General features: G+C 40.1%; 2 protein-coding genes across 2 annotated transcripts; both read right to left on the bottom strand.

The window, feature by feature from the left end:
- Nucleotides 1-478: 478 nt before the first annotated feature.
- Nucleotides 479-8,381, bottom strand: FBXO4 (F-box protein 4). The gene is made up of 7 exons (XM_084504093.1): nucleotides 7,812-8,381; nucleotides 7,484-7,719; nucleotides 5,675-5,895; nucleotides 4,743-4,818; nucleotides 4,067-4,245; nucleotides 2,995-3,170; nucleotides 479-2,138 (listed from the first exon to the last, which is right to left on the bottom strand). The coding sequence occupies exons 1-7, from the start codon at nucleotides 8,244-8,246 to the stop codon at nucleotides 2,049-2,051; spliced, it is 1,413 nt and encodes a 470-aa protein (XP_084360219.1). The 5' UTR covers nucleotides 8,247-8,381; the 3' UTR covers nucleotides 479-2,048.
- A 79-nt stretch (nucleotides 8,382-8,460) lies between these two features.
- Nucleotides 8,461-11,688, bottom strand: RIMOC1 (RAB7A interacting MON1-CCZ1 complex subunit 1). The gene is made up of 6 exons (XM_084504094.1): nucleotides 11,574-11,688; nucleotides 11,192-11,298; nucleotides 10,646-10,792; nucleotides 10,130-10,261; nucleotides 9,809-9,923; nucleotides 8,461-9,696 (listed from the first exon to the last, which is right to left on the bottom strand). The coding sequence occupies exons 1-6, from the start codon at nucleotides 11,677-11,679 to the stop codon at nucleotides 9,617-9,619; spliced, it is 687 nt and encodes a 228-aa protein (XP_084360220.1). The 5' UTR covers nucleotides 11,680-11,688; the 3' UTR covers nucleotides 8,461-9,616.
- Between the last annotated feature and the right edge of the window lie 2,223 nt (nucleotides 11,689-13,911).

Here is a 13,911-nt window from a genome sequence, read left to right as displayed (position 1 = left end):
CTTATTTGGCGTATGAATTCTCAACAGGCTGATTGCCTATTTCATGGCATATCTCACTGCACCCAAGCCGTTGATTTGCAAAGCACACACTCCACTCATCATCTTCCTTAGTCATATTGATCTGCCACCGACTGCACTATCATGCAGGCTGCCCCCCCAGCTCTTGGGATTCCAGTGATGCAGCTGCACAGACTGCCAATTTCCATGGTTCCAAGGCTGTGCCCTTAAAAATCTCAAGATATTCTAAGTTAATGTAAAATATGTCCCCCCGGTTATGATAAACTGTATTCCCTACGTTATCTTGACCTTTTAAAATGACAATAAATTAACATCTATTAATTAAACATTTAATAACATTAGTCACTGATGAAAGCAATGCTGCAATTATAGTTATCTGTTCTGGCAGCATGACTGCAGACAGTGCATGTTTGTGTGTTTGCAGACGGGGGGAGAGCTTAACACAGAGAAAGACTGGAAATACTTTTTAAAAAATAATTTATTCCATACGAAGAAGGCAGAATAAAGATCTTGCATAAACAATCATTTGTAATAGCTAACACAGGTTTCTGCATTCAATTCTCCTTAACATAGACAGATAACAACAGAATTATTATAACTAGCAGGAAGGTCACAATCACCCAGTCACAAAGTGTCAATTTTTTTCTCCTATTGTTCATGTTTTGCATACTATTTTAAAGCACAGAGTACACATATTATATTAAATTCAGGATAATAAACACAGTTAGCATAGTATTGCTTGTCACGGATCCTCCCTTAGAACATCTCCTGATATGAAGTCAGACAAAAAGCCTAGAAAACTGTTAATCCTGTATAAAGATGAACAAAATAAGATTACGATTCCTATCTCTGTATTAGTTCATTAAACAAACAAACGAAGACTTCTCAAATGGAATGTTTCTGAAGTAGCTGTGTTAAACATCAAACGTGTATACCAGAATGAAGGTAGTTGCAAGCTGGATGTGCACCATGTGCAACATTTATCTAGGTAACAACAAAAAACTGTTTTTGAGACTATGGCACTTTCACGTAGCAAACAAAAGAAAAAAACAAAACAAAATAAAACAAATACATGCATAGGCAAAAAAAAAAAAAAAAAAAAGCCAAGGGAAGTTTCTGAACATTCATCCAATTATTAAAAAATATTAAAAAGGTGGAAGAATAGGAGCAGAACTATGCCAAAATACACCAATATGAAAATGACATTTTGGATCTAAAATGTTGTCTACTTTTTATAAAAATATTTACAGCTCTGTAGAAAATTTCAAGCCCAATACTTCACATCTGCAAATGGCCACAATTATCTGAGTAAACAACAGGTCCTGGAGATCTATGTATTTGATAAATCTTTTGAAATACTAATAACTCCATTTTGCATTCACTCATGGCAACGGGTATGTCAGTTCAAATTAATAATTTCACTGCAGCAGAAAGCAGATGTTGAAGGGTTTCTGTAGTCAATTGATAAACAAGATCACAACCAAGAATTAACTGATTCATGCAAGGTATTTTGCTTGTTTGCTTGTGCGAGTTTTGGTTGGGGCTGTCAATTATGCCTCAAGCACTATTTCTTGTCAAGGTCTTGTGGTTTCTGAAGAAAAAATAGACAAAAAGGAAAATCTACACTTCTGAAAGAGATACTGTCTGTCAATCTACTACAAAAGATGATGAGTTAGGACCATAATACAATGCACAGTGTATTTTCTTTGGTTAGGAACTGTCATTGTCGAGACATCCACTGAATGTATTTACTGAATGTGTGATGCGTGCCATACAGCTGCATTGATAAACTAACCTAGTTCGGTATATTTACAGATGAGATTATCAGATATACTGAGAAGAGATTGCACCTTAAAGGCCTCATTTTAAAAGAAAGAAAACTAACTATGTTAATTATTTATGTGCAGTGAAATGTATGCAGGTTTGTCTTTTAAATCTCCTTTCTGATGCGTCTGTGTCAGGACAAGATTCTCAATTCATCTAACTGCCAAACACCAAAGTCTCTATACAGTAAACCAAAGCAAGTTCCATTATTGCGTATTTTTACAATCTGCTTCCTCTAAGAGCCATTCGATTCCACTTAGCAATCCAGTTAAAGTTGCAGCTACAGTATCTTGCACCTGTAAAAATAAAAAATGAAAAATAAAAAGTTAATGTATTACAAATAACAGGCAACGTAACAATATTTTAGTAGCACTGCATGTCTATCTTTGAAGTCAAAAACACTCCTCAAATCTAAATTTTCACCACTGGCTTCTATATCCCTTAAACAGGGTTCCTGAGAGTATGGTACAAAACAAAAACACTAAGGTTTACAGAACGAAGTATAAGACCCATTAAAAAAAGCCTTGCATTGATATCCAGGTGAATTTTATCTTAATCACTCCATTGGCTATTCTAGACAATTTTCTTTACAGATGAGAAGCCACTTGCAAATTCTTCTCGTAACTCTTACAGGAAAATTGTCACCGACTTTAGAATTCAAGGCATTACTACTTCTCAGATTTTGTAATGTATTTTAAAGCATCTATTAGAAATGGTATACTTTTAAAGCTTGTGAACATTTTCTTTAATGAAAACAAAGGAATTATCTCAAATTGGGATTTGATCAGCTGGTCAAGAGGTGATTCTCCCACTATATTTAGCATTGGCACAACCTCACCATGAATATTGGTTGCAGTTGTGGTCTCCACCACATAAACAGGATGTTCAGGACCTTGAATACATCCAGAGGAGAGAAACCCCCTTCAAGACCCTTCCTTACCTTGTGGCTCCGGCTGAAGTTTCTTCTGTGTACCTAGGCAAGCCACTTACCACTTACAGGACCAGAGAAATTAAATTATTCATTTAAATGGAGTGCTCATATAATACTAGTGTTGAAAGCTTGCTTAGGTGGGTACAGTTCAGGAACTACAAATTACTTAAATTACATTTAAGCCACATGGAAATGGAAAATAAAGGTTAAAAAGCAAGTACCATCCAGGGCTGATTTAGCAGATTTAGTTGCAACTGATGTGCCACATAAACACAAGGAATTCTTTTCACATCTTCTTGAGAGATGCAAGACAGAACTAGCAGAGGTCTGTTCGGAGGTCCAAGGGTTGGATCAATCATTGCCAAAATATGAGCCAGTTCCTCCTGACGATCATGTTCTAGGAAACAATTTGTAAGTATTACATATATGCAAATCCCAGTAAGAACAATTTTTTTTTGTCTTAAATATTTTTCAAATATTTAAGATCTCAGAGGTGAGGCAACACAGAACTAGAAGAGGTATAGACAAATTATCTCATTCTGCTTAACTCAAGGCCAGATCATCTGTCTTCATGTCACACTTAGCTGTTATTTAAAGATCTTCAGAGATTTCCACAGATGGGCTATTCCAGTCCTTAATGACAGAGTATTTTCTAGGCACCTCTAACTCCAAAACAACAACAAATCACTAAAATATACTGACACTCTGTACAGCCAGCAGCCCTTCCCTAATGACTGTATTTTTCGTTTTAGTATATCCCCTCGCATTTTTTACCCTCTTCTTTCCTGAGCTAGACCTTTCCATCCATTTAAAACTGATGAATATAAAGAAAATTAACATGATAGTTGTTTGGATTATTCTTATTATAGGACTGTCCTGATTTGAGCTAATTGCATCTTTTTCTGCACTCTTTCTGGTGGAGGCTCTCTTTCCAGGCCATTATACCCCTAGCACCATTCCAGGCTGCTTCTCCTAGCCACCCCCAACGATTTTTTATTCAGGTTGGTTTAGTTTTGCTTTTTTAAAATCCAAAATCACTTCCCAGATCTAGCGTAGAGAGCAGACATATAAGTACCAGCCATAACCGAAAGAATGGGCTATAACATCTCACAGGGAGGTAACAGACTACTTAGACAAGCGACCTCCTGGACCAGGTAAGAAATGAAGAAACAGCACTAATGAAGTTGATTTTGAAATAATCAGAACATGAATGTTGATGTATTCTATATTCTGCATAAATCTTTTGTGACATGCCAACCTTTCATAAAATATGAGTAAAGAGAAAAACCTTACTTTTATGAGCTTCTGCATTAGCAACATAAATGAATCCATCAACTACTTCGCACACCTTTTTAACTTGAGCTATTACATTGTAGTGCACAGCTTGCTGATTTCCTACTACACTGTTTTCTTGGTAGAACATCTTATTCACAACAGCAGCTTGCTCCTCCCTTGCTCTCTTTCTTTCCACACTGCAAGGTATTAAAATATTTCAGTAGTCAGATTAATTAAATAGAAAATGCAAAAACAGGATCTAGGCAGCATAGCACAGGGGCAGGAAAATAGCTTAAGCCAGCATAAGTTTCATTCCTCACACTTTTTTTTTTTCTAGTGTATGTATTCAGATAGCTAGCAATTTGCAAGAACTCATGAAAATACACTCCAGGATGAGTTTATACAGTGTTTCAAATGGGAATTAATCAGGTTATCAAGATAGACAAGAGCACCTGCTATGTCTTTGTCGTATACATTTGTTATGTATATGATTTGAAAAATAAAGTTATTACTTCCATGTGAAAATTCATAGCTTGAAGAAAGGAAGGCAAAGACTGAAGGTATGTATTGAAGCTTCAGTTTATAAGGAATATCCATGCATATGAACACAGGCATAAAAAACACATCACAAAACTGTAAGGAGAAATATGAAAGAACAGAGAAACTGTCCTTTTTTGTGCAGAACAAATCTTACCTGGTGGTTGAATACAATGTCAGAATATTGAATTTTTGATTGTTATTAAACTGAAAACTGACTCCTGATCCAATTCCTACATGGGAAAAAAATGAGTATATGAGGTTACAAATACTTAGTCACTGGATATGACTAAGTGGTAGGCTGAAAATCCCAGTGGTGCTATACAATGGACATATCCAAACTTAGGTGTTGCTGTTAAGGGTAGCATATACATTATTTCACGCTGAAATTTTATACATGCTCTAAATTTGTAACACGGACTATTAATTTAATTAAAATAAATAGAACTGAATTAAAACAAGGAGGTATTTCCATGTTGTTTTTTTTGGTTTGTTTGTTTTTTTTTTTTTTTTTTTTTTTTTTAATATATTTAGATTAGAACCTAGAAACCTAGGTCATAGGTCATAGGGGAGTTAGATTTGCCTCTATTAGCCTAAATCAGCACAGAAAATGTTCTGCATTTACAAGAGGCTGCATTAACAATGATACAAAACAAAAAAAAGATGACAATTCTAAGAAGTTCTATTTTCACACTTCCTGTAAATACAAAGTAACCATTACAATTGTACTGTGCTTAAAGGATATAAAGTAATGTACATTTTTGTCTGGTTTGGATTTAAGCGGAATTTAGGATTTAAAACAGAAGTAAAAAGAGCAAAATCTTGATATGGTACTGTACAAATTAAATCATTACATTTACTGCAGCTACAACATGATCACAATGTTTATTGCCTTTATCATTTTGTATAAATACAAAGGGTGATTTTTTTTATTTTTTTAAAACTATGCTATTTCAAGGGGAGTATTTATTAAAAAGCATCATTTTTGTTTTCCATTTCTCCCCAATGTTTTTGTGTTTAAAGATTTATTTAAGATTTAAATAAGAATTAAAAACAAAACAATACAAACAACAACAACACCATCATTACCATGAATTCGTCTTTGAGGTAGGCCAGCCACTAGCAGAATTTCTGGGCATGTCATCATCTTTCGCACTAAAGAGTTATCCAGCTCTTCCAAACCTGGCCCAAACATCGCAAAGCGAGGTTCTGCCTGAGTGACCAGTGACTGCAAAAAGGAAGTTACAGCCCCGTACCGGGGACGGCTTGATTTCCAGCTTCTTCGACTCTGAGGACAGCTTTTTTTGTATCTGTAAAATAGACCCAAACTAGAAATTAAACACAAAATACAGAATAGGTAAAAATCAACGTTTACTCAGGTCCCACACTTCTCATGCATTATTACTGGTACAACTCAAGCACAGGTGAAAAATGACCGAAATAATCAGTTTTGAACTTCAGCAACGGGTTAAAGCAGACAAAAGAATTAGTCCTTCCAAATTCCAAATGCGGTCTTGTTGGACCTTTAACGTACTTCCATGGGATGGAATATTTAGTTTAAAAAAAAAAAAAGTAAAATTAGAAACTCTCCCAGCCTCACTGCACACACAGCATTGGTAGGATAAAATCAAAGCTGTTGTGTTGCAAACAGCATAAAAAAATAGGAAAATTCTGAGTGCACTTCCAACCTTCATTAAACTGCCTCTGTGTTTACTATTTGTTCACTCCACCTGGAAAGGACCATTTCCTATTGAGGAACAGAGAACACATGTTATGGAAGTAGACAAGCTGTTGTCTGCAGCCTTATGCATTCATTTGATGGAGAAGCTGGAAGGCATGAAATGACTTTTGTAATCACAGGGAAAGAAGTAACAGTGATGGAAGAGAGAAGCAGGTTCAATTTTTGCTTTGTTGGTCACTGCACTGTGATGCTGGACAAATCACTTCAAGAAAATATTAAATGTGTGCTTCACTTAAGATCAGCAACAACGTCAAGTGCTCACAGACACAATGAAAATCAGTGACAGGTGATTTCCAGTATGTGATGCTCTGAAGTACTTGGACCTGAAGACATTTAAATGCAGTGCTCAAAATCTATGATATTTTGCACTTCATGTTCAATACACCTCTTTCCCAGCTGTAAAATGGGGATGAAGGGCACAGAGACCACAGGAGTCAGTGCACTTTTTGTGAAGCAAGAGTTTCATGAAATCATCTTTGGAAAATGTAACTGCAAATTAATAACTTTGACTGCAAATTAATTAAAGGCATTGAATGAGTTTTAAAAAACACAAACACTGCAGAATAATCTGCTTCTCTTAGAGGACTTTTCAATCATCCAATCATCATATTATGAGTGTTGCTGTGCTTTTCAGCTACACTGGTTGAAATTACAGGCTCTGTCTTATTGCCACTAACTATTAGAGCTAAAGCAGTATTAGTACTTATTCTGCACACATTCAAAAAGAACATTTTATTTTTTACTAGGTCTTCCAGATAAGATATAAAACAAAACCAACAATCATTCCACTCGCTGTATTTTAAACACTTTTTAGTTCTTTTATTAAAACAATACATTATTTTTCATTGCACTGAGAGTGAAGAGCATTTTCATCAGGATCAGTGGTGAACACCGCTTCTCCAGTGCAAGATTTTTCACGGCACAGGAGGCAGTTTACAAAAAGCTTTGATTTTTTTTTTCGTAACATCTTACATTCCTGTTGAATTCCAAGGAGAAATACAGGGCCAAACCGTTGCAGAGCAGGAAATTAAATTTCTAAAATAAGGGACAGGTTTGGGAACCCATCGAAATTTGAGCAGTGGCTTTCAGTTTTCTGCAGTAAATATGAAGCCTGGCTGTGGGCTGTAAATTGTGCAAGAGAACACTGAGGCACTTACATTGCCATGTAGTCATACAGCGTGTTATCGCTGACTTCTGAGAAGGCTTTATTAAAAATCTCCACATCCGGGAGCGACTTCCAGTCAACGGAGGTCCAGAAGGGGAGATCCCGCAGCAGAAAGTACCTCCAGAGCAGCGGGTCCTGCACGGCCGCCCGCCAGTAGCAGCTCGTGCTCCCCAGGTGGCACAGGTCTTGCGGCGAGAGGAAGGACATGATGTTCAGCTGCACGTCGATCTGAAAACACCGACACCGGCGCATCAACCCCGGTAGCCCGGATGGCTGCGATAAGGAGGAGGAGGAGGACAGGACAGCGGGTCCGAGCTCACCGGCAGCACCTGCAGGGCGCTCGCTTCCTCAGCCTCCCCTTCCCCTTCTCCGCCCGGGGGGGCCGGCGGTGAGGCGGCCTCAGCCCGCTCCCTCAGCCCCCGCGCCCAGCGCTCCTTCAGGCCCCGCAGGCGGCCCCGCACGGCGGCCTCCAGCCCGCCCCGCTCCGCCGGGCCGCTGCCCGCCGCCATCCCAACCCCGCTCCGCACCGCCGCGGCCCCGGGCGAGGAGGAGGAGGAGAAGGAGGAGGAGGAAGAGGAGGAGGAGGAGGCGCCGCTGCGGCCGTCCCCCGGCCACGCAGGCGGAGCCCCCGCGGCTGGCGTGGAGGGGGAGGCTGAGAGCACGGCGAGCTCGTTTATTTCTTGGTCCCGAGGTAACACAGCATTTGCTTGGCGCTGCTGGTGCTCCAGCCCTGGCCGTGCAAAGGTCCCTCGCATACAGACACATACTTCGTCAGCATGCTTTTGCCCAGTTCTCGGAAATCCAGGGGTGCGCTGTGCGATCTGCAGCCCGGGCCGCTGTCGGGCGCTGGGTCTGGGGTCTCCAGGCTTTCCTGCTCGCCCTCGCCACAGAGTTTCAGTCCCCAGTAGCACATTTCTCCACTGTACACCATCGCCAGTAAGTGAGTGTCACTAAATATACCTGCAGAAATAATTCGTATCAAGCTCTTTATTCTTCTGCTGTGACCAAGTATGCAGCTTGTTGACTACGTCCTTTTCTTAGAAACACAGCAAAAAATTAAAAAAAAATGGTACAGACAACATAAGCCTATTAAAGAGGTACACCAAAGAGCAATTTTCTGCCACCGTATGACCGATGATGCCCACAGGACAACCTGGACTGAGGTCTTGCTCATTGCTCCACCTATTTTGCCCTTCCATAATACTAAAATATTTAAGGACTAGCATATACATATAAATAAATAATATATATAATATAAAATATAAATAATATAAAAATGTAATATAGATAGGTAAGATAAAAAATGTTTGCCTATTTCTCTTAGACATCTTCAGTATTTCTGAATCCATTAAGTGCACGTATGACCATGTATTAGAATTGACCACATGAGAATACCTCTGTGCCTCCCACAGTTTAAGCCTACTAGAAAACAGCTTTTTGAACATCATCTTAACTCAGGTTAAGCAGCAACAGCTTTTGTATTTGAATAGGAAACACATTAAGTGTCCATGGTCATTCAAAGCAAAGAAATCCTACTGAATGAATGTACAAAATCAGTTACTGAATTTGTTCAGTCAATGTAGAGCTGAACTAGAGCAATCCCACTTTTGGATGAAATTAAACAAGATGTTTTGCTGCCCCCGTGAGCATTTGTTGCACAGAACCAAAGTAGAAGTAGTTTTGATAAGGTATAATGTGAACATCCCATTTGTATCACCAGCTGTTTTACTTTGGAAATCCTCTCCTGCTCCACCACCATACCAGCACCACTGATGTAGTCTCAGATGCTCACATAATTGCACTACAGTAATGTAACTTACATGAAGCTACAGTGGATGAGAGAGAAAGTTTCCCAACTCTAACCATCTTTGGTTATACTTTCTACATGGGTGAAGTCAACAATTCATCATATCTTCTTTTTTCTTCTAGATCTAAACAGGGACATTAACATGGAAACATTTTGTGCCCTCTGTAATTGTGTTTGTGCTTTCGACATTTGTCCACTGACAACTGTATGGTTATAAACCACAAACACTGTGCACACAGTGTATAAAGCCTCAGTCCACTTTTCTTCAGTGCACTCAAAAATACAGAGAAAATGAATGTTACCAACTCCTAAAATCCATTACTCAGAAGAAGTTATAGGGGATGAGGAGGGAATCAGGAAAGCATGCCTGCTTCTTACGTCTGCTAGTTTTTGATTTGCTGTAAAAAGATAGTTTTGAATACAAATGAAGTCAAATGACAAAAATACACAATAAAGCATTTCAGAAAGTGGAGTAGTTATTGGGGGCGGGGGTTGTGCTTTTTTGTTTACCTTCACTGAGTAATCTAGCTGTGTCTTTATCCTGAAGTGAGTCATCTTCATTTATTCGAAGAGGGCATCTAAAGCTAAGCATCTTCATCAAGTAACGAACTCCATCATTAAGACACTGAACGCAGTTACAAAATGAGGAAAAAAAACTTTTAGGTAAATTCTAATTAACTTAATGATAGCCAGAAATATTTCCAGACATGAATTCCCCCAAACCTTATTTAAAATTAAAAAAATGTATTTTAAAAGAAAAAAAGAGTCACACTTTAAAACTGTATTTATGGACATTCACATACTTGTAGCACTTTATAAACTCTCCTTTACCTTTTTAAATATGGCAACGTTTTCTTGTAGCCATTCACTCCTTTCTTTTACTGTATGACAATACATGTAAAGCAGGGCTCCTCTTCTCCAGTAAAGACATTCTACCAGCTCTGTACCAAGGATGTTAATAGGCTGGAATAAAATCCAACAAACTGTGCTAAGCAAAAAGTAAACCATCTACACTACTCATACACACACACACACAGTGTCATATTAAGCCTCCAGCCTTAGAGACTGTACTTAACAGCAGAGGTCACAAACACAGACCTCATACTTCAGATTTGTATTGCTAAAAGCTTCTGTAATCATGAAACATTAGAAAAAATGAGTGTACAACATGTTCTTTGAAAAGTTATTTTGAGTTGTATTTAAATAGTAATCCCTAAGACATTATTTGTTTTCCAAATATCTTAAACTTTGTCCATTAAAAATGCAAATACTGCTATCCTATCCGATTTTAGATTTTTGATTTTTAAATAATATTTAATTCTCTCACTGAGTAACACTAGTACTCACATCTTCATTTATGCTGCATTCTGTCACTAGATCTTCTGGTTCTGACAGAACACTAGTAAGTTCTTTAACTTTTTCCAAAGAAGTTTGCTCTGGAAAATCTTCATCCACAAGCTGGCTTTCCTCAAAATATGTAATGTCTAAAACAGCCTACGGAAACAAAAAGATATAAAATGCAATACTACTACCTGCAGACTAATCAGATGGTAGCGTGCAGTAACATATACGTTTGAGTTTATGAAGTATTACAATTTTATAGTAATTTCAGCACTTAATTTACAAAAGTAACAACCTCAAGGTATTGTAAGGGTGTTGATGGTGAACATAAACTCATAACCCTTTCTGTCTTCATGGTATCAGTACAATTACTATCAACTTTAACTTCTCTTCTACTCCAGACAAAAGCAGCGCTGTACTTCATAGATGTTCTGTAATTACCACAGGAGTAACAGAAATCCCTCTCTGTTACACCCTCTCTCATACACCAAACCTTCTCCTATACACAGCGGATGTATTTAAACGGAGCTCTGAATGCTTTGAAGGCGCTACCTGTGTATAAAGCTGCAAAAGCTTGGAAGGGTGTGTGTTCTCGCTCCCTTCACCACAGAGTGCCTCCAGTTTCTCCAGAGCAGCAGAGCCCTTTGCGAGGAAGGTACCTGAGGGAAGAACACAACGCTCCCTTAGCGCTGACAGCCACCCACCGACAGCCCTGCTTCCTCCTCTTTTCCATTATGTTTCACCCCCTTGGTAACAGCAGCAGAACAAAACACCAAAACCGCCCCGCTGACACAAGCCCCGACCGGACCGGACACCCTTGGTGCCCGTCTCCTCCTCAGGCACACCCCGGGGGCGAGCCCCCCTCACGGGGGACCACCAGGACGACCACCGCCACCATCCCGCCACCGCCTCGCTCCCTACCGCCGCCCCTCACCGTCGCCTCCCGCTCCCCTCGGCGCCTCCAGACGCCGGCCCAGCGCCGCCAGGCGCCGCCGCAGCCCCGGCACCGGCCCCGTGCCCCCCACCCCCTCGGCCGCCATCGCCCCCGCCGCCGCCGCCGCCATGCCCCCGGCCGTGCCCGCGCCCGGCACCACGTGACGCGCGGTGGCCATGTCGGGGCAGGGCGGCCCCGCTGCCAGCTCCGCGGGGGCGCGCGGCTCCTGCGCGTGCGCGCTAGCGGCGGGGCCGCTGCTTCCCGTCAGGGGACGGGAGCCGTTAGTGGCGGTTGGTGACGTTACGGTTGAGCATTTTTACTTTTTTTTTTTTTTTTTTTTTTTTTTTTTAGGTTTCAGTTTGCCGTCCAACTTAACAGCAGCTCTCCTCCTGACCTCCGGAGATGGGCAGCTGTCGTGTTGTGAATCGCTGTCAATCGTCTGTTGCTTTTTATATTCAATAAACGCAGCAATGTTTGATCTCAGTACGTTGTTTCTCTAGCTCTTAACTGTTCCTCTTTCTGGAAAAACTAATGCATCAGCGCTCATGTGAGCACTGCGCTCATGCAGTGCTGGATTTTATTTTAAACATTTTAAGAGTGACTGGAGACATTTTCCTCTTCTAGCTCGCAATCTCTTCCCAAGTTAGTTACTATGTTAGTGCTTATCTCCCACTGGGGTGCGCTAAAAAGCTGCCTGCAATTTACTGTGCTTGTGAACTGGTAGTGGAAACCTGCCTACATAGAGACACCAGTGGTTTTGCTGTTGCCTGTGCTATGTGCATTATGTAAGAGCTATCAAACAGATCAAATACAATGAAAAAGTAAAACCAAAAAGCCAAAAATACCTGCTTCCAGAAATGGTTTGATTTTTATTTATTTATTTATTATTTTTTTTAGGAGAAATCCTTTAATATTTTTTTGTGCATACTGTTATTTACTCCTGCATAGTCCACATCCAAGCACAATTTTTTCATCTAAAGAACCTTTTTAAAGAGCCTTAATAGTGAAAGTATTAAGGTAAATAATTGCATCATTCCTGAGAGTCAAGGAGATACTGCTTCATGTTTAAAATGAAATGCAATACTTGCCACGTTGACAGCCTGGGGACTGAAAAATGGCTGCATGTCATTAAGTTCCCTTCTGCTGCCCCAGATTCTCTGCTTCCGTGGTCCTGCCTTCAATTCTTTGTTTCAACATCCAGTTATGATTTATATTGCTTTCCTCGTGGCTTTCTTTACAACTTGGCAAGCGGGTGAGCTCTTAATAGTGGAGGAGATGTCAGGTAGTCTTTCAAGATGTGCCTCGTGGAGAAACAAACAAACAAACCTGTAATGGTTGTGTGTTGACTCATTCGATGAAGGAAGTGGTATGGTTCTTCAGCCTGTGCTTGGGCACTGCTGCTTATTTTAACTGTATCTTGTTTTAGCTGTATCTGTTCTGAAAGAAAGCTAAATGTATATGCAGTGACTTCCGCCCAGAAACAGTTACACATTGTTTCTTTACTTTTGCGTCTGGATTTGACCTTTCTCAGCAGTGGTTTAGCTGGAAGAGAGGTGTTTCTGTTAATACCAAGCTGGCAAAGTAGAAAGCTGCTACAAATGAAGAGAAGAAAAAGAAGAAAAACAAACACTGGAGGCACACACTTCTGAGGAAAAGAGTATCTCAAAGTTCTTTAGTGTTATCATCTATTTATTTTTCTCCCAACCTGGTTTTGCCATTGATGCAGTCTGTGAGTGGAAGCTATAATGTCTTTCAAGCATTTCGCTTGTTCTGTACCCTGTTGGGAAGAAGCTTATAAACACAGAGGGTGTCAAGAGTTCTGGGCAAACACACGTGGAGCTGGGAAGAGAGGGCTGGGCTGAGCCTGGTTGGGATGTTGCTGCCGTGCTGCTATGGACAAGCTCAAACCTCTGCTTGGGCTCAGCCTTGCTCCTGGCCAGGGTGGCCTCTGAGCAGCTCCAGCATCCGTCTCTTCTCCAAGCTGCATTCCCTCTGGCACTAGACTCCTAAGATGTGTGTTGCAGCTTGTAGAGCTACTGTACTAATCTTCGCCACACACCCTGCAGAGCTCTTTGTTCATAAGACAGATAAAAGAATATGCCTGATTTTTTGAGAGAGCAATGATCTCAATATGCCTGATACTTTGTTTTTGCTTAGAACCTCCTGGGATAAAAGCCCTGACAAATGTTTGGAAGATAATGTCCTGGTTTTGGGTTTGCTACCTCTCCCTATTATTGTCAGGGCTGGGAAGTCTTAAAATCTAATTTCTCCAAGCTTCCCACAAAGAAAGTTGCATCCCATATTTTTTGGAAAATTTTCCATGTTTAAGAAGAATGCT

This window comes from Aythya ferina (assembly GCF_964211825.1).
Source record: "Aythya ferina genome assembly, chromosome: Z".
NCBI classification, from domain to species: domain Eukaryota; kingdom Metazoa; phylum Chordata; class Aves; order Anseriformes; family Anatidae; genus Aythya; species Aythya ferina.
This window is presented reverse-complemented; position numbering and strand designations above follow the sequence as displayed.